The sequence below is a fragment of the Scardinius erythrophthalmus genome, assembly GCF_964197995.2.
Source record: "Scardinius erythrophthalmus genome assembly, chromosome: 7".
NCBI lineage: Eukaryota > Metazoa > Chordata > Actinopteri > Cypriniformes > Leuciscidae > Scardinius > Scardinius erythrophthalmus.
The window spans coordinates 14,836,662-14,862,064 of NC_138227.1; the positions used below are offsets into that span (position 1 = coordinate 14,836,662).

Here is a 25,403-nt window from a genome sequence, read left to right on the forward strand (position 1 = left end):
GTTTAATTCCAACACACTATTATGACATTGGTGCTCCTGATTACTTTGAGCCTGTTTTTAAAAGCCAAATCTTCTTGTATGTCTACGTCACATGCAGCACAAGCAACAGCGTGCACTCAGATACGCATTTACTGATCTCTCTTGAGCTAAAATGGATTAATTGAAACTCATACCACTTAATTAATAATCATTGATTAATCATTAGCTTCTCTAATTTCAACACATCTGCATAAGTAGAGTAGGAGGTGCTTGTTAAAATATGATAATTAGTTCTCCTCAACAAAACACTCATTATTAAAGTGCATTTCAGACCATATTACATCATTCAATAGGCAAAAAAAAAAATTCAAATGACAAAGGGATTCTTATAGATGCTTGTTTCCACCACAGAATAATAAGGTAACTGCGACTTTTTAAATATCTTAAAAATTCAGATTTTTTTTCTTCTTGCGATTTGAATGAAGATTTTATAAACTCGCAATTGCAAGAAAAAAGTCAGAATTATAGCTCACAACTGCTAGTCAGATTTGCGAGAAAAAAGTCAGAGTTGTGAGATAAAAGGTCGCAATTACTTTTTTATTTGCGTGTTTATATCTTACAATTCTGACTTTATAACTCGCAAATGCGAGTTTATTTGCGAGTTATAAAATTTGCAATTGCGAGAAAAAAATCCAAACTGTGAGATAGTCAAAATTACTTTTTTTTTTTAAGATCTCAAAATTCAGACTTTAAAACTTGAAATTGTGAGTCAGAATTGTGAAATTAAAACTCGTAATTGCAAAAAAAAAAAGTCTTGTGAGATGAAGACTTGCAATTCCGAGAGATAAAATTACAGTTGTGAGAAAAAAGTCTGAATTGTGAAATAAAAAGTGTCAATTATGTTAAGCTGATGGGGTATAATATACCACAAAACTGCTTCTGTGGGGTTATTACGTTATATATACACACTTATCATCTCATCACAGGTGGGAGTAGCAGAGAAACACTTAAGGGAAATGCACAGTTAGTAAATTGCATTATACTCTCATCCTCAGTAATTATGCAAAAAAACAAACATCCACTTTAAATACTGGCCTCAGTTAAAGTGCAAATAGTTCAGTTATTTAAAACAACACAACACAAGGTATGCGTTAAGTGTGTGAAAAATGCAAGAATTAGAGCAATTCTTTCCTCTGAGCAAACATGCAGGATAGGGCGATAGCGGTGGAGAAGTGATACGTACGTTTGTCAAATTCAGATTGAAAAATCCTTTCTGTGAAAACAGTCGGCAAAGCAAAAGAATGAAGAAAAAGAAGGGTGGGGAACATTGACAGCAGAGTTACAGCATAAGAGACAAAAAAAAGAGAAGAAAGAAGCTAACAGAAAAAGATCAAATGAAATGGTGCAATAGGAGTGCAGAGCAGAAAACCAGCGGGAGATGTGAGCTGTGCTTATGCGAGGGTCTGATCGAGGGCCGTACCTTTGTGGCACTGCGCAGGTGATCATAGTAAACCTCCTCGATGGCCTGGAAGTAGATGACGCCCTTCAGTTTGCTCTCATGCTTATCTGTGAACGGGAGAACAGAGATGTCACGCTGCGAAAAATCGTTCTCTTAATAAGAATTTTATTGCAATATTTCTGTTTTTAATATCAAAACAAGATGCATTAACCCAAAAAGCAAAAGCGAACAAGACGTGTTCTCCGAAAAACAAGCATTTCCAAGTATTTTTACTGGAAACCGAGGCAAAACTACTGATTAGCACAAATGTTTTGCACAGCGAAGGTTTCAAAACCAAATAAGCCCCCACTCCCCTCGAGAATAATGATCCGGTAAGCACCGATGTGACCTTGTTACTGCAGTGCAACCCCTTCATTTTCAGTCCGCGTAAAAAAATAAAGAGCGAGAGCTCACGCTTTGCCGAGCGCCACGGCTGGATGATGAGCACGATTTCCTCAGCATTGCGGCAGATTTCATCACCATCAGATAGCATGCGGACGGGCTTCTGGTTATTTGTATGCCCCTAGCTAACCCGAGGCTATCGGAAATCATGGCAGCCACTGTGAGCTTAAGAATTACTAATTATCCGTATCCCCCCACTGCTGGATTCACCCACAATCCACTCTTTGTTCTGCCCTCGTTTCTTTCCCCAACCTCAGGGGGACCAAAGCGTAACGACACGTTTGCAGACTTGCATTAGCATAGTGCACAGTAAGGAGGATGCTGGGAGGCGACGCTGCGGTACACATACCGGCGTAGTAGGAAAAAGTCCTTTTAAGGCGATCAAAGACGAACCAGCGCTTCTTCCAGGATTTGATCTTCCCTCCCATCTTGACAAGATAGCCCTTGCACATCTTTTCGGTGAGAATCACGTGGTAGCACGTGTCCACGCTGTGACCTGAGGACTCGATGTGGGAGCGGAGGTCAAACTCCTCTTTGCGAATGGGCAGGTATCGTGTCATCGGACGGGCCTGGAAATCAACAAGATGTGGTTCAGATTTTTGTTAAAAGGATAAATGACATGATGTGTTTTTTGGTCCAATCAGTTAATTGGTAACACTTTACAATAAGGTTTCATTAGTTAACATTAGTTAACGAGAACTAAGAACGAACAATACTTAGTTAATCTTAGTTCATGTTCATTTTAAAATTGCCGAATACATTATTAAAATCAAAGTTGTATTTGTTAAAGTTACTGCACTGTATAAATGTATTGCTCTTTGTTAGCTCATGTTAGTTAACTAATGTTATATAAACCTTATTGTAAAGTGTTACCAGTTAATTTATTAAAAAATGCAGTTCATATATTCCATCATTTAAAAACACCTCTTTAATGAGTATCATGTTTTTAATTTTCTGAATTAAAATCCTTTTCGATATTTTTTGGTGTGGCACAAGGTAAAACATATCAGGGTGATACAACTGTCCTGAAATAATTGTATTTTTAAATGCATCATTAAAAAAAAAAGTGAAATTATTGTTTCTAAATTACATAACATTAGTAACATAACCCATTACATTACACATTTGAATATAATCGGACTACTTTTTGATCAATTTTAGATTGCTTTTGACCTAACTCGTTTATCACATTAAATTGAATAAGATATTGTACCATATTGATATATAAAAAAAAAAAAAAAACATTCTTTATCATGAACATGAAGTGCATTAAACATTAAATTAAGTCAGAGTTTCCCAGACTGGATTTTAATGAAAAAAATAAAAAAAGATAATAAATTAGTTTGAAAGACAAAAGCCTTCTAAAGACATAGCAATACATGGTTAAATGACTTACTCATTGAGAATTCATATAATAGTTAAGTGTTCGTCAGGAGTTGATTCGATATGCAATGTTGTGAAAACACTCCTTAAAAGTGAAATGATTTCTGTAAACCCAGTGGTCAAATGTTTGTGGCCTCCCAATTTTCCATGTAATTATAGGCACCTGACAAGTGTCTTGTCTGTGTGTGCAATTTCACACAACTAGAATACTTTGTATGTATATATAAGTGATACGTTTTTTTTAAGAAATAAGTATACAATCTAATTACAAGTACTTAATTTTTTGGAATCTGATTACGTAATCTAGATTACATGTAATCAGTATCAGTTACTACCCAGCACTGATGCAGAAACAGAAAAAACAAAACAGACCCTCATGGTGACTGTGTGTCAAGGTCAGTATCATTTTGTCTTGTGAACTATATGTAAGCATGTTTATGCACTGTCATGTAAAGTGTACGAAAACTGTTTTTTTTTTTTGCTTGATGGTTACACATGACATTTTTAGAGTCAATAAATGTAATCTTTTATTAAAAATGGCATAAATGTTTTTCAAAATCATATGAAATTCAAATAATCTCTAAAAACCCTAATCCCTAATTAAGTAATTGCACAACATGAATCCGTTAAATCGTCAGTCCTTGTAGAATCCCAATAAACTCACCTGAGAGAAGTTTTTGGCCCTCATCTTCACCTCCTTCTCTATCAGCTGCTGTCTGTGTACCGTCTCCTCCTGCAGTCGCTTCTCCGCCACCTCCCTTCTTCTCCTCTCTTCCTCTAGCATGAGTTTACGGGTCTGAGTCTCTCGTTCCTGCGGGCCAAAAGAGGGCAGCGGTTATTAGACATGACTGAGAGTCAAGAAAGATGAATATTGTTAGTTGAAAGTGACTGTACACAGATGCCACGACTCACTCTGGACTCAATGAGTCGAGCTTTCTCCAGATGTGCCTCCTTCAACATCTTCTCCATCTCTTCGATCTTCAGCGCATCCATACCACTGGCACTGTGAAACACATAAAACTTCAGTCAAAGTCTCCATCAACTATACTGAGGGGGGGATTCTCTATGCATGTTTGAACCAAGACAGCCAGCCATTTAAATAGTCGTTGCGCAACCGTTCAGTGAATTTACCCCTCGGTCATCTCTTTGGTGAATGATGGAATTGAGACCAGTAGCAGTGAGACTGGTGGATTACGAAACATTTCGTCATACTATATAAAAATACAGCTGGATTGCAAGCATCTGCCGTGAAACATTAAATGAAGCACATGTGGACTATAAACACAGAAAAAGAAAATGTGTAGTGGATTACTCTTGAGAAGAATCCAAGACTCGCTTGAAGCTTTATAAAGACAAGAGTAAACAAACAGCTCGAGAACATTTCAAGTAAACAAATACTCTCCTGAGAGAGAAACAGCTGAAGGCCTTCTGTTTGCAAAGACGTTGTGCCCCGGTCCGGCTCCACTGCACTTTACAGGCGTTTGTTTACAACATCTTCACACATTTCCCATGATAAAGCTTGTAACTTAAGACAATATGTCAGTGTCCAACTGGGTTGTGGGCCATTCAGAACTGAACTGGGAACGCCTTTGAAATTCAGGTATGAATATAAGAAAGTACAGTTAAAATGGAATGTTTCCATCAAAGAAATTCATATTACGGCTATAATTGTAGGCTTTTTAATACACTACCGTAGAAAAGTTTGGGGTCAGTACGTTTTTTATAAATAAATACTTTTATTCCTTGATAGTAAATACATTAATATAGAGGGTATGCATTGACATCAATTTCATTCTGGACTGAGTGGCAAACATCCAGCAACATGACTAGTTTTAAATAGAGGAAACTGCGAAAATGGGAGTAAAACAAACGGTCATCTTCTTAAATTAAAGGCAGTTGGACTCGACGGTGTTCCTCACAACTCACCAAAGACCCAGTGGTCCATGGACATTTAACATGTTGCCAAGAATTGTGTTTCCTGACATTTATTGATTTAGACGCTGGGGAAATACATAAAGCAAAGCCTGTGAATGCTCTAAGATCTAAGATCTAAACTTGCTTTGCAAGGAAAAAATAGGTAACCATCCCCCTTTGTAGAACACAAGATCATCATAATGGATTTTTTTTTTAATAAACGCTGTCAAAAACTTTAGTTACGTAGAATGTAAGATGGTAAGTATTTAATTGATGAGTTGTCAATACAATATGACCTAGGGTATTTTACCCCAAAATTCAACATATCTCTGACACGAAAAACACGTTTCTCTGCCTCAGTAGTTACTGTGAATTGCAGCGATCCATTTGCTTCTCTCTCCTGTAGCTTTCAGCAATCTGTAAAAGACAGCTCCGATTTCTTGTTGAATCTATTTGTACAGCCGATCACACAGCTCTTTTTCCATTTTAGATGTGTTTTGTGTGTTATTCGCGGCATTCACAAAATGCTGCCTCTCGCTCTTTTTGCTCCACAGTGGGTGTGACCGTGTGACTCCCGCCTACTGTGACGTCTATTGTTAGAAAATTATTTCTATTTCAAACAAATGCTGATCAGCATGAATAAATATTAAATTAGAAAACAGTTATATAGCAAAATATTTCACAATATTACTGTTTTACTGTATTTTTGATTAAATAAATGAAGCCTTGGTGAGTAGAAGACAATCTTTTGACCTTAATCTTTTAACCAATAGATTACATTTCTTTTTTCATAGTATATTAGGTAATTCCACAAAAAGATGATATATTAATCATTAATATTAATGTTAATAATCAATAAATTAGCTTTTAAATCAATTTTATATACTGTATATGCATATACATGCATTTAATTATATTGAATAAATTCACTTTTATTTTATGAACCCTGATGCACTTCATCCCCAACATTTCTCTAATTTTAATTTACCCTGAAGTCTTCAAAATGGAGACAAACACACAAAGCGGGCTTGCCTTATTAATTATGCATTTTTTTGTGAAGAAGAAAATCTGTTATGTGACTACTGAATCTTTTTGAATTACAATTTAGAGCATTCGTTTCCTGTCATTCCAAATCAAATTGCTTTCTAACATCCTCTGCGGCGTGACCAATTCCCTTCAAATCACACACATGAACTGAATTCTGAATTTCGCTCAACCTTGGTGTCACGTGTCAGTGTTTGCACCTCATTAATTGTTGGTTTTGCAACCAATTAAACCTTTATTTGCTTTCTCATTTTGCTAATCTGTTCATTATAAATTTCAGGACATGTTATTGCCATATCTGTATGTACAAGTACAAAGGTTATACTCTTATACGCAGAAAGGGGATTGATGAAGAGCAGAGACAAAAAAAGAGGGAGTTCTTTTATGATAGGAAGGGTGGTTAAGCAACAAACAGTAAAACCTCAGGCATTGTGTTTATGGAAGATGCCTTTTCAGTTGTTGACATTTTTGCAAGCCCAATTAGTCCTATGTGCGCTCTGACTGTCCCTGTTAAGTGGAAACTGACAAGACGACCGTTTCCACACAGCCCGTTTAACCCAGCAACAACTTACAAGCTTAAATGTGTCTTCACAGAGTCCGTTTAACCCAGAAACAAACTAATCTGTAGCCTCAGGCATCAAAGTCGTTCATTTGTTCTTTCCTTTTCGCAAGAAAGTGGGCGGGATGAAGAACAGTTGCTGCATTATGATTCATACTTTCCCTACACACTGAGCTATTACATCCACGTGAATGTATCGAAAATATACATTAATTTACACATTTTCACATGAATGTAATGTAATATAATTTTTTTATAATATATGCTACTGTTAAAAAGTTTGGAGATTTTTTGTGTGAAAGAAATGAATACTTTTATTCATCAAGGGGCACATTAAATTGATCAAGTCCCAGTAAAACTGTAAGATTTCGGTTTCAAATTTTGAACTTTGTCATTACATTTTAAAATATATTAAAATAGAATTTAATTAAAATAGAATAAGTAAATTAAAATAGAAAACAGTTATATTAAATTGGAATAATATTTCACAATATGACTGCTATAACTGTATTTTTTTAACAAATAAATGCAGTCTTTATGAGCATAAGAGACTTCATCCAAAAAAATTTAAAAAATCTCACTGACCTCAAATTTGTGAACAATAGTGTACATTATAATTTTATATAAGCTACAATATTTATAACAAAATACTGTATTATTTCTATTTAAATTAATATAATTAGTCATACTCAAAACCCTCACAATTACTGATAAATGCAATTTAAAATGAGAATAAATGATATGACCTTGCTTTACATATTAAAAATGAAAATTAAATAATTAAAACAAATAATTAAACTGATTTTATATGAGCTTTAATAATATAAGAAATGTGATTCATATACGCTCCCTATGATTTGGAATCTCAATTTGGAGAGTACTCACTAAAAGTCATTAAGCAGATGGTTGATCATTTATCTTGGGACAGGCATGTAGAGAAAAGCCACAGGGCCGCCACAAGTTCCTGTCACAGAGCCATTGACTAAGCGTTCTGAGAAAATGATTTAGGAAAGCACATGGAAATGTCGAACCTGGACATATTGTCAGGAGAGCAGGCAGAGTTGTTTCCAGTGGAGATGCTTGTGTCCATGCTGTCCGAGCTCTCCAGGCTGAGGGTGTCGTACGGTTGTTCCCCAGAAGAGGGTGCTGTGTGGTGCAGGATGGAGTGGTGCATGACTGGCGCGGAGGTTGAGGAAAAGGGAATGTTGAGATGTGTTTGAGAGCCATGGAGCGCCTCCCACTGGCACTGAGCCTCTACTGCAGCTTTCTGCTTCAGTTCGGCCAAACGTCTCCGCTGCTCCTCAATAACCTGATGACCTAATGGAGATAAAACACATATATGAGAGTCAGATCAACAAACTGGATAGAAGTGCCCAAAACTGAACAAACTAAGCATTTTATAGGTCAAAGATAGCTGCCAAGACTACACAGTGCTTTGAAACTCCTGCACATCCATTTAGGATGGCACAGTTTGCCCACAATTTTCTCCATCATGCCTCACACATACACACATAAAATATGCAATGCATGTGTGCTGAATTAAAAGCCCAAGCAATACCTATGATTCAAGATCCCTTTGTACACTACCAGTCAAAAGTTTAAACTCATCTACTCATAATTAATTACATTTTAGAATACCGAAGTCATCAAAACTAAAAAAATAATAATAATATAAATCATTGTCATCAAAATGTAATAATTTTTTAACAAATTAAAAATTAAATGGATACAATTAAAATAATAACTGAACCGAATAAACTAATTAAAAATGTATTCTCTGTTTGATTGTGTAGTAACCACAAAAAATGTTAAAGTAATAGTGGAAAAAAAACTAAATTAAACATAAAATAAAATGATTTGATATGGAAATTATGTAGTAACTGCAAAAAAGTTAACAAATTAAAAAAAATTTGTTTTGTCTTCATTCATTAGAAGAAATAGGATTAGGTTCAATGTATATTTGCATGAAAAGTCATTTCAAGCATTTAAGCATAAGCCTCAAATTAAATCAGAAGGTTTTGAGATCATTACAAACAAATTCAGTTAACTTTTGACTAGCAGAGCAGCTTTCAAAAGTGCATGAAACCATTTATCTAAACTATTTATTTATAGATTACCACTGATATCATCTTCCAATCCATGCACGATTAATTCCATACATAAGTCTAAAGAATGCCATCAGCGGAAAAAAGAACATTATGGGTAAAAGAACATTTGGACACTGTCAAGCCCATTCCAATGGGGGGAGGAAGTGCACAAAATGTTGAATTAGAATTGAGGATGATGATTATGATGAACGGCAGTCCAATGCTACTACCTGTGGGACCGTCCGTTCTGGAAGAGGGCGCAAACATGGAGGGAAAGAATTCTGTTCGAGGGCAGGGTTAAAACAAAACCAAAGAAGAGAACAAAAGAAGAGATGGGTAAATTGGCATCCCATGGTCACTATGAATATGAGAATAAAAAAATCATGGTGGAAATTAAAAAAAAAAGCATGCGGGTTTGGAACAACATGAAGGTGAGTAAATGATGATATTTTCGGTTTAGATATTTCTTGAAGTTTGACGGCTCATCAGCTGTTTGTGTTGATTTTACAACCAGCTCTAAAATATCCGCTGTCAATCTGTTGTTCTCATTACCTTTCTGCTGAAGAGCCAGCTGCCTCTTGGTCTCAATGTCCTGCAGGGTGGCTGCCAGGTTGCGTGGGAGACTCCCGGTGCTGTTGGCAACCATCAGAGGACTCTGGGTAAACAAAACAAACAATTATTTCCACCAGCGTATTTAACAATAAGGAGGGGACTAAATTGCCACATTAAATGATGCAAGAGATTCTGATAACTGGGGAGTAAATGCACTATTTACACTGGCAGGGGTGTAACAGAGAATTTACCCTGGCAAGAGGTCAATTTAGTATTTACCCTGGCAGGAGTGTTGCGTCCCAGTGTAGCCGAAGTGTATGTGGGGGACAGACCAGCGCTGATTTTCGGTCTCAGTGACGATTGGCTGGTATCACTGTCCAGTCGAGAGCGGTACACCTGCAGGCCAGAAAAACGTGACGTGAGTCGAAGTGATGCTTTTTTTAAGTTACTAAACAGAGTAAAGGTGCAGTTCAACACAAAACTCGGTCTTCATTCACTCATTGCACGTTTGAATGCAAGTATAAGATTTAACAAGACAAACAATCCATTATCTGGTTCAAGTATGATACAGCACACATATTGCAAAAGTAGAACTACTGTAGAATAAATGAAGTGAACTTGAGTGAACTAAACCTTTAAAATTAGATTTTATTTATATCAACATTGTTAAAATGCTAAACAGGACTGCTTTTTTAAATATATATTTTAAAGAAATTAATACTTGTATTCAGGAAATATGCATTAAATTAATCAAGTGACAGCATAGACATTTAAAATGTTTATATTTCAAATGCGAAATCCTCAACAACAACAAAAAAAAAAGTAGGCTATCACAGTTTCCACAAAAATATTAAGCGGCACAACTGTATTCAACATTGATGATAATAAGAAATGTTTCTTGAGCAGCAAATCATCATATTAGAATGATTTCTGAAGGATCATGTGACACTGAAGACTGGAGTAATGATGCTGAAGATTCAGCTTTGAAATCATATGAATAAATTGTATAAAAAAGTATAAAACAGTTATTTTAAATTGTAATATTTAATATTACATTTCAATTTCACAATATTAATGTTTTCACTGTATTTTGGATCTAATAGATCCAGCTTTGGTGAGCATAAGAGACTTCTTTCAAAAACATTAAAACATTTTAACAGTAGTGTACAGTTTAACTTCACTGAACAATCAACTAACAAACATGCATGACCAGTAAAAAGTTTGTTTGTGCTATTTTACAGAATTTTTTTAACAAAACACGGGGTGCGTTTCTGGTACAATGGCATAATTAGCTGCTTAACCACAATGGAAAGATGTATTGTTGGAGAAATTAACTAGCTAGTAACAAAATCATTATAACTTCATTGCACATCCGTCGTTCAAACCACATTGGTTCAACAATATAGTTAATATGAGGTCACGCAGGTGGTGGAGTAAAAACGTCTGCTAGTTAATCAGTTCAAGATCAAATTAATGTCTGATTATTGCTGTAAATAGTGAACATGGCATCTGAAGTCTGCTTTGCAATTTTTGTTCTTCATTGTTTTGCTTTATTTCCAGATCAATCACAGGTTCCCTCTTACATAACTCTTACAAATCTTTGTGATGCTGTTTGCGAATGTTCGTTGGAACTATGGTTTCGAGAAACACAGAATCATTGGACTATGCTGATAACGACGAAACTTGCGACCATCGTTGGCTAACCATGCTGTTGGGAAACGAACCCCAGAATTATGTTTTTTTTTTTTATGATGCACAAAGGGAGTTATTAAGCAGAATGTCCAAGCTGCTCTTTTCCATACAATAAATGGTGATCACATCTGTCAAGCAAGATTTTAAAAGCATTATGGCTTAAAATTCAGTCTGTTCCTCAAAGTCATTACATAGTGCAAGTGTTTATTTGTCCTTTTTGAACTTTGATTGCTTCTGGTCCCCAACACTCTCATTGCAATAGAAGAGAGCAGCTCAGACATTCTGCTCAACTTCTCCTTTTGTGATCCATTGAAGAAATGTTCAGGTTTGTAACAACACAAGGGTTTGTAAAAAGAAGTTCATTTTCAGGTAAACTATTACTTTAACAAAAGGCCTTTTCTTCTATAGATGGTTCTCAACATAATAGTACAGGGATCCCCAATCCTGTTCCTGGAGATTTACCTTCCTGCAGTTCAGATCCAATCCTGATCCAACACACTTGACTATAACTATTAGCAAAGCCACTTGAAGGCAAGCCTGCAACCTTAGCCGGAAAAAGCATAACGCCTGCTAATGTTGTGGTGCGCAGGGAAGGAGACAAGAGGCCGTTTTTTTTTAATGTGTCAATGGAGGAGAGGCTTCACTAGGCTGAATAAATTGCAAATCGACAGCCCATCTGCTCATTTTCAACATGTTTGCTCTTAAACATTCATTTTGGATTGATCTATTTTTAGAGTTTATGCCAAAAAAAGAAGCTATTTTTTTTAAGATAAGTCACAGACAATTGCGCTATGATACTTCTCATTTATTTCTATGGTATCCACAAACAGTGACTGATTGTCGCACGATTCAATGACATCAAGGCTGTAATGTGATTGGCTATCAAGGCACACGTGATCCAAGTTAAACCGTTATGCTTTCTCCAATGGTAGAGCCGTGGACCCTCGTATCTCCCAATATTAAGGCAATCTCTGTCCTGAAGATCATAATTAGAAGGTTCAGTTGTGTTTAATCAAGGTTGGAGCTGAACTTTGCATGAAAGTCAATCTCCAGGAACAGGATTAGATACCCCTGCAATAGTACAACAACAGAAGATGGCAGAAAACCTTGAGATGATGAACAGCCAAAAGCCTAAACAAACAAAATAACAGGGAACTCACAAAAAAAACCTTACTTGGACATATAGTGAGGCCTATGAATGAAGATGAAAATGTGGAAGAGCAGAAGAAGGTGAATGACAGCTGAGCTTTTGGCTGTTACCTGCACAGGCTTGCGTGATGAGAAAGCTTTAGCCGGGAGGGCAGGAGGGCAAAGCTGGTTTACATCTCCAGCTGCCAATACCTCCTGGTACCAGCAATCTAAATCTAGAGCGGGCATCTGAGGCCTGCCCCAGTCCGACTGACGCTTTACACACGCAGCACATCCATTAGTACAGAGAGCATGAGCAGGAGAGAGAAAGGTGGGATGGTGGAATGCCAGAGAGAGAAAGAGAAGAGTGTTAATGAGCAACTGAATGATTTGTACAATGACAGAATGACACAGGTAGTTGGCGACACCCAGCCCTAACAAGGAATCAAACGAGAGAGAACAGAGGAGAAGACACACACCTCAAAGGAGAGAGTGAGGGAGGAGCCATGAGGGGAGGGGAGGCAGGAGAAGGCGGAGTCTGCGAGAGAAGGCTGAAGTAATTGGATGGGTGAGGTAGGGGAAGACTCCACCTTCGGCATCCCATAGATCTGGTTTAATTGGCCCACGGTCACATACTCCTGAAATTCAGGAGCGACAAACGGACACAGACAGGAGGAAAAAACAGGAAGTAGCAGAGCAGGAAAGAGAAGACAACGTGTTATGGAGAGTTTAGCATCTGGAAAGAATGTAAGTAACTAGAATACATAATTAACTATAACAAAGTCATTCAGTTCCCTATTTCTCAATACATAAACATCATCAGTTATACCGTGTCCTAAACAGGTGCAACATGTAAGAGATCGCCTTATTGCAGCAAGCCTAGAGGTTGATCAGATTCTTGGTCATTCTATAAAGCAGGTGCCATTTGTGTCCCTTTATTTTTTTGTTTTCTTTTTTTTGTTCTGTCCCACCTCTGATTCCAACTTGCAAATTTGAATGAAGGCAAAATATATTCTATCTTTATTATTTATATGCACATATCTTCCTTGAAATTTCATGAAAGCATAATTATATCCAAACCAGTGCTAATCTAGTATTATTTATATACTATTAGTTTTTATTAACTATACTATAACTACCTTTTTACTATTATACTATTCATATTAATTGTACTTAATTTTTTTGTAATGAGAATTTGTCATTTTCATTAGTTTCTTTTTTAAAACATCACTATTTATGTTAATTTATTTATTTTTAATTGAAGTTTTTATTTGAATTCAGTTTGTAATTATATGTCAAGCTAGTAATTTTAGTGTTAGTTGCCAAGGCAACATTTGTAGTTTTCATGAATGTGTAATTTATTTTATTTTTGCTTTATTTTAATTAACACAAATGTTTTTAATAGTTTTAGTTAATGATAATAATCTGAATTCATTTTACATTATAATACAATATATTCGCTGTATTTAAATTGAGATGGCTTAGTGTAATTTATTAACACTTAAACACATTATTTGTCAGAATGTTTAAGATAAATTATCTTCTCAAAATGGAAAGAGCACCCGATTCAAAGCATGACCCTACTATAATGCTTGGTGATGGTCATGTATATAATTGTATAACAGAAAAACACAAAAGTAAGTAGCACCAAAGGGAAAAAGAAAGGGAAAAAGCTGAAAAGAGAGAAGCAGAAAGAAGAGAGCAGCTATGATACCTCACGGGGGGCAGTTACAGCTGGGTCAAGGGCAAGCGAGAGGCCATGTGAGGAAGCGTTGGCGAGCTGGATGTCATGGCATTCACTCCCATACATCTTATAAACATCCGACATCTTCAAGTACTCCTGAGACACGTTAACAGCCAAACCATTCACGCAGGACAGAAGTTCAGCTGTCAGTTTATTCACATTCAAATCCCATAAGAGCAGTTCTGTCATATTCCTATTCACACCTACAGTGACGGTATGCCTTGCTCATCCAACAATGTTGTGCCTCCATCGAACTCTTGAGAATTACAAATTTCATATAGCCCAACTACAATCAAATTCATTTTTAAAAAGTAGCTACTCTGCAAACTCTTAACAAAAATATTCACTATACCGTTCAAAAGTTTGGGGTCACTACGTTTTTTTTTATAGAAATTAATACTTTTATGTTGTTACAAAAGATTTCTATTTCAAATAAGTGTTCTTTTCATCAAAAAATCATGATATCTACAAAAATATTAAGTAGCACAACTGTTTGCAACATTGATAATAAGAAATGTTTCTTGAGCAGCAAATCAGCATATTAGAAGGATCATGTGACACTGAAGACATGAGTAATGATGCTGAAAATTCAGCTTTGTCGTCACAGGAATAAATTACATGTTAAAATATATTAAAATATAAAACATGTATTTCACAATATTACTGCATTACCGACCCAAAACTTTTGAATGGTAGTGTATCTGGAACAAACAAAATTATGATCTCAAGTAGGGTGATGGCAAAAAAATGAAATAGATTTACTAATGAAACTAGAAAAAATCTTCACAGTGATTCTGATAATGAACTTGCAAAACACTTATTGGTTACTTTTCAAACAATACAATCTATTTCAACTGATTTATAAGTGCCTTGGCTACACACAAAATCAATCAACCCCATTCAAGTGTGATTTGCCTTTGGAAGCCTCCAAACTTGAGAAGTCAAGTGCTCTCAATAATGCAACACAAACTGAGATATTTTGTACTGCCATGTTCTCAGAGCACGTATTAGTCAATACTGGCAGTTTTAGATGCACCAGGCTGCATGCTCTGACTGATAGTTTAGTTACCTCCTGAGGCATGATGGGATATGATTGGAATGAGGATGCGTGAAAGGGGGAGGAGGAGGGCTGGTCATCTTCTAAGAGGTCAGCCTCGTTGATGTGAAGCACATCCTAGGCGGAGGTTTATAAGTCAAACAATATCCTGAGTCTAAAAGATTTCATTTCCTGCTTTGCTAACCCAATTATTATGGGTTGCACATGGGATGCATATGCTATCAGGAACATATGGCTAAAAAGCTAAACCTTTTAGCTTTCCTAGCCCAAGAAAGTCAAACTACAAAGTTCACTAAAGTGAATTGCAAAATGTCTTGCAAAGAAACACTATGGGTCCACATCAACCATTTTAGGGTCACATGGTAGGATCATACACAGACATAGCTCAACAACATTTTGAAGATATGTTAACCATCAAATTAATTCTTATTTCAAGCAGAGGAGCAGATATTCAGCAGTTATTTATTGTAGCCTCGCGTAACAGGCACATCAAGCATTTTATGATTACAATCCTGCTTACCTCCTTTATAGTGTTGGAGCTTTTGGGGAACGTCTTTCCACCAGTTATGCTCTGGTATCTTCTCTCCAGACTGGCCAGCCTTTCCTTTTCCTGAAACACAGATTCCAAATCAATCAGTTAAAAAAAGTCAGTTATCACAGTTTCCAAAAAGTATAAGGCAGCACAACTTTGTTCAACATTGATAATAATAAGAAATGTTTCTTGAGCAGCAAATCAGAATAATTAGAATGATTTCTGATGGATCATGTGACACTGAAGACTGGAGTAATGGAGTAATTCAGCTGTGCCATCACAGAAATAATAGTTCTTACAACTTGTGTGCTTTTTCTGGATGAGACAGAGTGAACTGCAGCGCTAATAGAGTCGCGTCTTGCAGCAGTGCACAGAAGACCAACGGCCAAGGTCAAGAATTTCATTAAATAATACATACAATTTTGGTTTGTTTTTCACCAAACCCTATCATATACCACCAGAACACTTGGAATATACGGCATGTGGCGCATGGGATCATTCTGTGATGCTTTTACATCTTTTTTAAAAACCTTGATGCTATTCACTTCAATTATATGGACGAGCGCGAACAGGACATTTTGTTAAACATTCTCCTTTTGTGGTCCATAAAAGAGCATATGTCATTAGAACAGCACCAGGGTGAGTAAATGTTGACTTTATTTTCATTTTAGGGTGAACGTTCCCTTCAATGATACATTTTTTTGTAGTTTTTTTTTTAACTTAGCAACAACATAAACATTGAGATGAAAGAGCTTTTGGTGAAATTTGGTGCCAGTCCTCCCCCTTAAGTGTTCTTAAATTGGGGAATAACATTACAAGTGTATATTATAAGTAATTTCCATTTCCTGTACCTTCTGTAGCAGCTGCAAGGTGATGCTTCTGTCCTTGACCAGCCTCTCACACTCCTGAGCAGCTTGTATTCCCAGCTGACTGGCCTGGCTTTCCAATGCTGCAACCTTGTCCTGGAAACAACAATTTGGACAAGAGTTTCAGATGCTCTTCGTGGTTCAATGCATTGTTATATGTGTGTATGCTATTTACCTTTCTTTTGGCGACACTGCTGTGGTACTGGGCTCTGTCCTGCAGCAGCTGCTGGCTGATGGTCTCACGCTCCTCCTCTAGACTGCTCTCCTTCTCTAACTGCTGGAACTCCAGGTCCTCAAACTGCTTTGTCGCAGCCTCAAGAGTCTCAGCTTCCTACACACACATGCATCCGAGCATGGGGTCAATAACCAATCAAAGCATCCCATTAACGACAGCGCTGAGCAAGTTCTGCAGCAGCCAAGCTGAGCCAGTTTAAAGGGATGAAAATTCTGTCATCACTTAGTTTTTTTCTTCTTCTGTTGAACACAAAAGAAGATATTTGAAAGAATGTTGGTAACCAGGCAGTTGACGGTAGCAATTGAGATCCATACTAGGAAAAAAAAAATATTGGAAGTCAATGGGTGCTGTCAACTCTCTGGTTACCAACATTCTTTAAAATCTTTTGTGTTCAACAGAAGAAAGAAACTCATACAGATTTGGAACAAGAAGGTGAGAAAGTGATGACAAAATTTTCATTTTTTTGGGTGAACTATCCCTTTAAGAAACCACAGGGAGGAACTGATTGGAACGTTATGCTACACTATGGGCTGTCAATCTTATCTAGCCCAGGGACCCCCTAACATAAAAATATGTAATTAATTAATTATCTAATTATTAATCATTTTAATCAAAATATTAATTAATTTAATTTTAACATTATATTAACATTTTGAAATATAGAGAATATTTCTACTCATTCTTAAGATATTTCTATATGCGTTACATCATATATATATCATTTCAAAAACTTTCTGCAGTAACTTCAGGGATTCCTAGCAAAACTTTTTGCTACACACAGTGGAAATAATACACTCTTATTATTTGGAAATAATACACTCTTCCATAATCCTTCAAGATCTATCATATCATATAATATCATCCAACTGAAATCCAAGTACATCAAATAAAATTTAAACACTCATTTAAAAGTTTTACTCAGGTAAAACTGGAATATCTATGAGACTTCTTCCTTCGGAACATAAATGAATCTCATGAAAGGCAAAAAAAAAATCTGTTTATAATGTAGGGAAGTCTTGTCTTTTCTATATACAGATCTCAAGGACATTGGCAAACCCTTGCTGTCAATTCATCAATGCGTTTCTGACATTGTAAAGCTTGAATGCTCAGTGCACAAATGACATCTCTTCTCTCTCGTGCAACCCTTGGGATATTTCTCTTTTCAAAAAGAGCTAGTCATCAAAACCACTGCCCGAGCACTGTCCAAAGAGATTCCTTTGACCATGCAAATCAAAAGGAAAATAGCAGATATGACATTTCTTCATATTTTAAACAAAAACATCCTGCTTTGAATTTTAGTGTCTTTATACACAAATCAAATCAAGAAGATACATCTGAAAGACATCTTTTGGCAGAAGTATCAATCTGTGTGGTATATAGAGAGAGAAGTGCATGATTTTCTCCAAGACAAGTTTAGCGCAAACTCCACCCTAAGGTAAGCAATTCAAAAGATTTTATTGGTCATGTCAATCACAGTGCTGCTGATTGCCTACATCACATTGAAACAAATAATCCTAACCCTTTACCCTATCTGATCTAATCCATCCATTATTTTTCTGAAATCTGAACTTGCTTTGACAGGTGACTGCATGATTGCATTGACCAATCAAATCGGCTGTGGGGAGGATTTTGCGCTTAACTGGATTGGGTGGAAAATCATGTGAGAGAAGTGAGAGGTGTCAAAACAACACTATAGCACTACGTTAGTTTCTGCATTAATAGATTAGTACAAAGTTAAATGGTATTATTACTTTGGCACCAGACAGTAGCATTAACGAAACCTCAACAATACACCCAAAAGCATGCAAAGTTCTCAACATTTCACCACTGAACACCAGTTTACCTCCAATAAAAAATGTAGACCCTTTCTTCAGTGCACTAAACTAAGGCAGACAAGATTCAAAACATGGTGTTCCCAATGACAATAATTTCTAATAATAATAAACATGGAATAAAATTTCTGCTGGGATCATCAAGATGGATTTGGTGCATAGACAGCCCAATAGAACTTAGTTGTGTATCTGGAAGGTGGGGTTTATGAAGCCATGGCTGTGGGGCGGAAGCAGTTGGAAAAGTACTGATGTTCCTGACGGTCACTGACCCTCTTGAGTTGTTCCTGTAACTGCTCCCTCAGAGACTCAGGGCAGTTATGGAGCTGGCTCTTCAACTCATTGTACCCATCCTGAAGCCTCTCCAGGGCTTCCCGCTCCACGTCAACATTAGCCCTCTCCTAAAAAGAAAACACACCATCCGGGAAGGGGAGAGAAAGAGAACACAGCTCAAATCCACGCCATGCAGAAGCGTCCGAGGTTAGAGGTCACAACAGAGTGGGTGGAGCCAGAAAGGATGAACACTAAGCCTTATAAAACACTATGTACTACGTGACACTGGACTGTAGGCCGTCAACAGGGCCAAACAGACTTCTGTTCTCAGGCATTTCTTGATCAAAGATTTCAGATGTAATGAATTTCTGCTGGTATGTGCTGTTTAGATGAGATTATGCCATACCAGAGGGCATGAAATAGCTGGCTAGTTTGAAGCTGGCTTTTTTTCTTTCTTTTATGATAAAAAGAAAGATTTGAAATAGCATCATACTTGATGCTTCAGATACATATTTTTTTTAAGTTAGTTCTGTGTCTACATATGCTGAGATACTCTAATGCACATTGAATTCATGCATTGTGCTCTCTTCCAGACCAATATGAGCACAATTATAGCACGTCAAAAAATCTATATGTCAAAGCACAGACAGAACAACATTCTGTTTAAAGAAAAGCCATTTCCAAGGTTTATAGGGGAATTATCTATGTTTGCACGAACACTGCACAGATCAATTGCGGTCAAGATCAATCTAGTACAAATTACAGCCGGTCAGTGACTGGTAACATGAGCTAGTTGGCAGCCATCCCCACGGGGGGAAATGGGTTCAAAGCAAACAAATTTATCAATAAAGACCTGAATGGAGAATGGACCAATCCAAATTGATGCAGAGTCTTTGAATAAACTCTTTATCTTTTTATATCAAGAATAATTCTTAGTTCACCCAATAAGGGAAATTGTTTGCTCGCCCTCATGTCATTTCAAACCCATTTGAGCTTTTTTCCCCTTCTGTGGAACACAAAAGGAGAATTTTTCAACTGGTTAATTTGGTTCAAAAAACTGTTTAGAATGATTCATTCAAAAATTAGCCTGAATCAGCTCTAATAACAACTTTCAACTCTAAATTATAACTTACATTTTGGTCTGTCTGTCTGTCAAACAAACCTATCATATTACTTGGGATATAACTTTTTTTTAAACTTGAGCTTTGGTACCTATTCACTGTAATTGCATGGAAAATAACAAAAAGAACTGTGTTCAAAATGTGCCCTTTTGTGTTCCACAGAAAGAAAGTCATTCAAAAGTCATATTGACTGAATTTTAATTTTTTTGGGTGAACTATCACTTTAAGCATTTCTCCAAGAGCCTAATACTTGGCAGAATTGAAAAATACTAAAATACCCAGAGAAACCCAGAACAAGATGAATGGAAGAAATAAAGGCTGGATTCCCAAAACAGCATGCAGGAAAAGGCTTTCTAAAAGACAAACATTGTCAGTCACCGAGTCTCGCACCACTGGAGCTATTGTCCCTCAAAGCCAGTGCGCTAATCCCAAAGCCTGAGTTTGCGCTAAGCTAAACAGTTTTGAACTCGAGGGGGCGAGCGGTAGAAACGGAGAGACTGTGAGTGCAGAAAAAAAAAGCAGTGAGGAGATTAGAGGTTAATGAAGGCTTGTTAGTGTTGCCAAGCTTTGTAGAGGACCTGATGAGAACCACCACAAAAGGAGAGGAAAAAGACAATACCTCTTGTGAATGAATGCTTGATTACCAAACAGTATCTTGGTTTTCTGCCCAAACTAAACCAGTGAACTGCATTTAAATGTGACTATCATCTTCAGATCCTCTATTGTAGAATGTAGAATGACCAGATATAATGGGAAGAGGTTTGGCTAGTTTGGATGAGCAATGCCGCGCTTTTTTTTTTTTTTTTTTTTTTTACCTTGGGATGGCAATCGAGACCAGAATGGGCCTTGAGTGGCCATCCGGCAGAATGGCATGCCTTTAAGGAATGTCAGAGACCAGAAAGGGCTGTTCAGTCCAGAGAGGCTCAACAGTATAAAACAAAAACACAATCCAGACGGGGATTTGAAAGGTGCGGTCACAAATTACTTGGGCAATACAAGGCCAATTGTCTATTGTCAGTAGTGAAGATGTATGAAGCACCGCTCATTAAGAAATCAGCTCAAGCAGCTCTTTGTTGGTCAACACAGTGAATTCATGTGACAAACCCATTGCAAAATCTGCAATTTTTCGGCATCACACGAAATTCACGATCGCGTAGATACCTATTGTTATTACTGGAAAATTTGCAGAACAATGATAAATATGACCGCACCTTTATATCTAAATGTCAAATGGATGTATATCCTGCTGAAAAATATAGCATTGCTGGTCACCAGCTTAAAGGTTGTATCAGCGATTTCAGGCCCAAACATAAATGATCACATTCATCTAATCTAATCACCGACAGGGGTGGGTGTTGTGAGGTTTTCGCGTGCAGCCGTCATAGAAAGCTATGCACGAGCGCAAAACCTCACAACACCCACCCTTGTCGGTGATTGGTTGGAACACTATTTATTTTGGTTTTGAGTGTTGGTGAAACCAACTGTTTTTGTGTGCAGATCTCAGAGCCTAGGCTGCCTACAGAGACGCATTTTTTTGAAGGCATGCTTATGGGGCGGGCAGCTAGCGGATCGTTAGGAAAGATTAGATGAATGTGATCATTTATGTTTGGGCCTGCAATCGCTGATACAACCTTTAAGGTTTATGTTTTGCATGCTGGGAACAAAACAGTATTCTGGTTGCTGGTTTGCTGTTTACCAGCATGGGAAGCGGGAGTGCTGATGATAGCTAGACCAGCTCTATACCAGCCTGGAACAACATGGAATTCAAGCTGGTTTATGCTGGATTTTTCAGCAAGGTAAATGTCCTATTTCGGAATGTGTGTCTGAATATTGAACAATTACATTCTGTGTGCTTGTATGTGGTGTGAGTGTCCTACCTTGTCTTTCTCTCTCTGGATGGTGTTCTCCAGTTCGCCGAGTTTGCGCTGCAGCTGGTTGATAATCTCAGTCTCGGCCTCGATTTGCTCCAGCTCGGCCTGTCTCTCTCCCTGCAGCAGAGCTCTCTCCATCTCCGCCTGTCCAGATCAACACGTCAGATACAGCAATTCTCACAAAGTCCACATTAACACACCCTAGAGATCCATCTGACATTCTCTGTTCCACCACGCATCACTTCCTGCTGCTCTTATCCACTATAATTAGGAAAGGACTTCCTGTATATTCTTCAGTGTATTTAACCAGCTATACAGAAATGTTCATGAGAACGGCTCACCTCCTGTTTGGACTCCTGAAGTTGCTGCTCCAGTTCTGTGATTCGACCTTTGAGTTCATCTACCTTTGCCAGCACTCGAACCCGCTCCTCCTCCAGGTACCCCAGTTCCAGACGGCCAATGCTGCCCGATCCCAGAGAGTCCTCTGCCTGAACACACATCACACTCAGTTTTTGTGATTTACTGTTTATGTACACTAACATTCAGTTTGGGGTCAGTAAGAATTTTTTATGTTTTTGAAAGAATTCTCTTATGCTCATCAAGGCTGTGTTTATTTGATCAAAACTACAGTGAAATATTGTGAAATATTATTACAATTTAAAATAACTGTTTTCTATTTAAATATATTTTTAATTAAAGGCCAGATTTACTAACAGCTTGCGCCAGCACAAACCCTCTTTTGCTGTTAAAAATATACTGTTGGTGAAGAATTAGCGTTGAAAAGGCGTGGACAGTTATTTTTGCGGATGACCTTATCGCATGCATTTGTAGGGGTTTCCCTTTTCAGACACAAAATTTATGGTAGGAGAGTATTTAAATGAATCATGCAAGGTGATTTACTGAGGTTTGAGCTCATCAGTTTACTGGTATTTGTGCCATTATTTACTACCCAAAATGCATGTCTTAAACCAGACACTAATTTTAGCTGCTCACAGGAGATTGTGTTGGCCATTATGGAAATGATCCGGCCGTGACTGTTCTTTCATTTGCGTGTCGCCAGTAGATCTTTCCACTCCCATCTGCGCTTTTTTGGAATTGCGCTCTCACGCTAATTTGCCCTGTTTAATAAATCTGGCCCTTAATTTATTCCTGTGATATGTAAGCTGAATTTTCAGCAGGCGATACTCCAGTCTCCAGAAATATTTCTTATTATCAATGTGGAAAACGGTTGTGTTGCTAAATATTTTGTGGAAATCATGATATATATATTTTTCAGGATTCTTTGATTAATAAAGAGTTCAAAAGAACAGCATTTATTTGAAATAAAACTCTTTTGTAACAATCTAAAAGTCTTTACAGTAACTTTACTATAAGTTTCCTATAAATTCCTCAAAAAACTAAATCTTACTGACACCAAACTTTTAAATGGTAGTTAATAATACAATCATAAGTATTAATATTGTTGAATTGATTAAAAGGTAGATACAAACTTTGCTAATGGTGAAAACGCATACAATTACCCAATAAAACGACAACTATTCTGATATAACTAAGGAATGAGTCCGACCTGTCCATTTTGTCCATTTAGCAGAACTGGTAGGGTCCGTCGGTCCTGCTGCGCACTCTCAGTGCTACTGCTGTCCTCCTTCAGGTTCTCCTCTTGGCTTTCACGATGTCTCTGCGCCACCCTCAGCGAAGCGCTGCTAACACTGTCCATGGAAGGACGTCTGTTAAGCCCCTCCCTCGAGCCAAGCCCAGAGACGCCCATCCTGCCCAGATCTCCCGCCGGCCCGTCACCCTTGTTATACTCGGCACATAGGTTCAAGATTGTCTCCAGCCGCTGCCGTTCCTAAAACACAACAGAGGGAGCAACATTAGATGAGTCAGGGATGGCAAAAAATTGCCCTCACGTTATCTAATTTCCTCTGCGCCAGCCTCTGGCACTCAGCAGCCAACTGATGCCAATCTGAAGAGAGAGGAGAGGAAATAAACAGAAGCGCCACTGTCTGGAGCGACTCTTATCAGGCCCGTCTTCAAGCGAGAGGACGCGGCCCTGTTTTCAGCACATACAAACACTCAGCAATGCGCTTGTCAGAACAGACCCTCACTTACAGCAGACACGGAAACAGCTATGCAACTACACACAACTCACGTCGTGTCAGCCTGGGGGGTCTGAATGTGGTAACAGCTGCCCTCTTAAGGCAGTCGTCGAGCCCACCTCAAAGACACATTCTCAGTGTGACCTTTGGCCATTACATGACATTTGCTCTAGACTGTGTAACACAGTCAGTATGGTACACAAATGGAAAGAATAAACTTTTTCAGTATGTTAATATCTATAAATGCATGCTGTAATGTTTTGTGTGGTAATATGGCATGTAAAAATGCTGTTTAGGTCCTACAAATGCAATTTATTTAATGCAATTGCGGCATATTATTACTGTGCGACCAGTTATCACTGAGAAATTTGCATGTATTTGAAATCATTCAGTGATTGGCTGACAATCAATACGTGAATATTTGGCTGCCTATAATATGTATATTATCTCTAGGACAGGGGTTACAAACTTTTGTCCTATGACCTAAATTATTAATTTACTTATTTTTTGCAATGCTAATCAGCATATAAATATCTTGAATTGTACAATTGTAAATTGTGTAATATGTTTTTATTGTTTTAATTTTATACAATACCATTCAAAAGTTTATGGTAAGTTTTTTTTGGGGGGGAAGAAATAAAAAAAAAATTATTAAGCAAGGATGCATTCAATTGATCAAAAGTGACAGTAAAGACCTTTATAATGTTACAAAAGACTACTATTTCAAAGAAATCTATTTCCAACAAATCACTTTATATTAATTATAAAATCCTGAAAAAACTATCATGGCTTCCATAAAAAAGAGGAATAAATAAAATTTTAAATATATATATAAAAAAGAAAATAGCTATTTCAATTTCCAGTACTATTTCGCATTAATATTATTATAATATTAATATATTATATATTAAAATATTATGTATTTTTGATCAAACAAATGCAGCCTTGGTGAGTATAAAGACTAAGTGTATATTGAAAAAAGACATATTTAATTTTCATGAAATCTCAATCTCTTGAGAAGCCTCTCCATCACAAACCCCCGGCTAGGAAACCCTGCCGTAGGAGGTAAAATAATTACACATGTTTAAATCTACACCAGAAAAGGAAGATAAACAAAAAGAGGCAGGCTGGTATTCCAGCAGGTTGTGTGCTCTCTTTGATGTGCTCTAGAGACTCGATGAGCTCAGTGTGATTTGTGGAGCACTGTGATGAGTATTCTCCAAACCCTTAATTAGCCCAACCTGTAATCATCAGCCCACTAAATCTCCAAGATCACACTGAAAGGAGGAACATGGCAGAGAATCAGTTCAGACTGTTCCCATGGCTCTTTCCCATCAATGCTACTTAAAGCTGCAGTCCGTAACTTTTGGCGCTCTAGCAGTTAATAAACAGAACTGCATTGCGGAAGAACACTGTAGCCGGAGCTACTTCTCGCTGTTTATGTCTATGACGAGTCACACGGGTACTGGCCTACTCTGCAGTAGTGCAACCCAAACCAGTCTAAAATAGTCAGAATATAAACACTTATTATAGGTGTA

General features: G+C 37.3%; 2 protein-coding genes across 24 annotated transcripts in view; both read right to left on the reverse strand.

Annotated features, from left to right (window-relative positions):
* Nucleotides 1–25,403, reverse strand: part of LOC308693715 (E3 ubiquitin-protein ligase TRIM39-like) — a gene marked incomplete at both ends in the record, with an annotated part of 764,022 nt that overhangs the window by 589,919 nt on the left and 148,700 nt on the right. The window lies entirely within an intron of this gene.
* Nucleotides 1–25,403, reverse strand: part of phldb1b (pleckstrin homology-like domain, family B, member 1b) — a 74,947-nt gene that overhangs the window by 2,745 nt on the left and 46,799 nt on the right. For 10 of the 23 annotated variants that reach the window (XM_081371369.1, XM_081371378.1, XM_081371379.1 and 7 more), the window contains 20 exons: nt 23,334–23,615; nt 22,108–22,254; nt 21,773–21,910; nt 20,711–20,770; nt 18,774–18,902; nt 16,613–16,768; nt 16,423–16,533; nt 15,560–15,649; nt 15,052–15,156; nt 13,953–14,078; nt 12,718–12,876; nt 12,371–12,514; nt 9,698–9,814; nt 9,419–9,521; nt 7,811–8,096; nt 4,175–4,265; nt 3,927–4,073; nt 2,229–2,448; nt 1,460–1,545; nt 1,223–1,252 (listed from right to left, as the gene is read on the reverse strand). In XM_081371369.1, coding sequence (XP_081227495.1) covers nt 1,223–1,252; nt 1,460–1,545; nt 2,229–2,448; nt 3,927–4,073; nt 4,175–4,265; nt 7,811–8,096; nt 9,419–9,521; nt 9,698–9,814; nt 12,371–12,514; nt 12,718–12,876; nt 13,953–14,078; nt 15,052–15,156; nt 15,560–15,649; nt 16,423–16,533; nt 16,613–16,768; nt 18,774–18,902; nt 20,711–20,770; nt 21,773–21,910; nt 22,108–22,254; nt 23,334–23,615 — 2,727 coding nt within the window. The remainder of the gene's footprint in view (nt 1–1,222; nt 1,253–1,459; nt 1,546–2,228; nt 2,449–3,926; nt 4,074–4,174; nt 4,266–7,810; nt 8,097–9,418; nt 9,522–9,697; nt 9,815–12,370; nt 12,515–12,717; nt 12,877–13,952; nt 14,079–15,051; nt 15,157–15,559; nt 15,650–16,422; nt 16,534–16,612; nt 16,769–18,773; nt 18,903–20,710; nt 20,771–21,772; nt 21,911–22,107; nt 22,255–23,333; nt 23,616–25,403) is intronic. The other 13 variants (XM_081371375.1, XM_081371361.1, XM_081371359.1 and 10 more) reach the window with 13 other exon arrangements.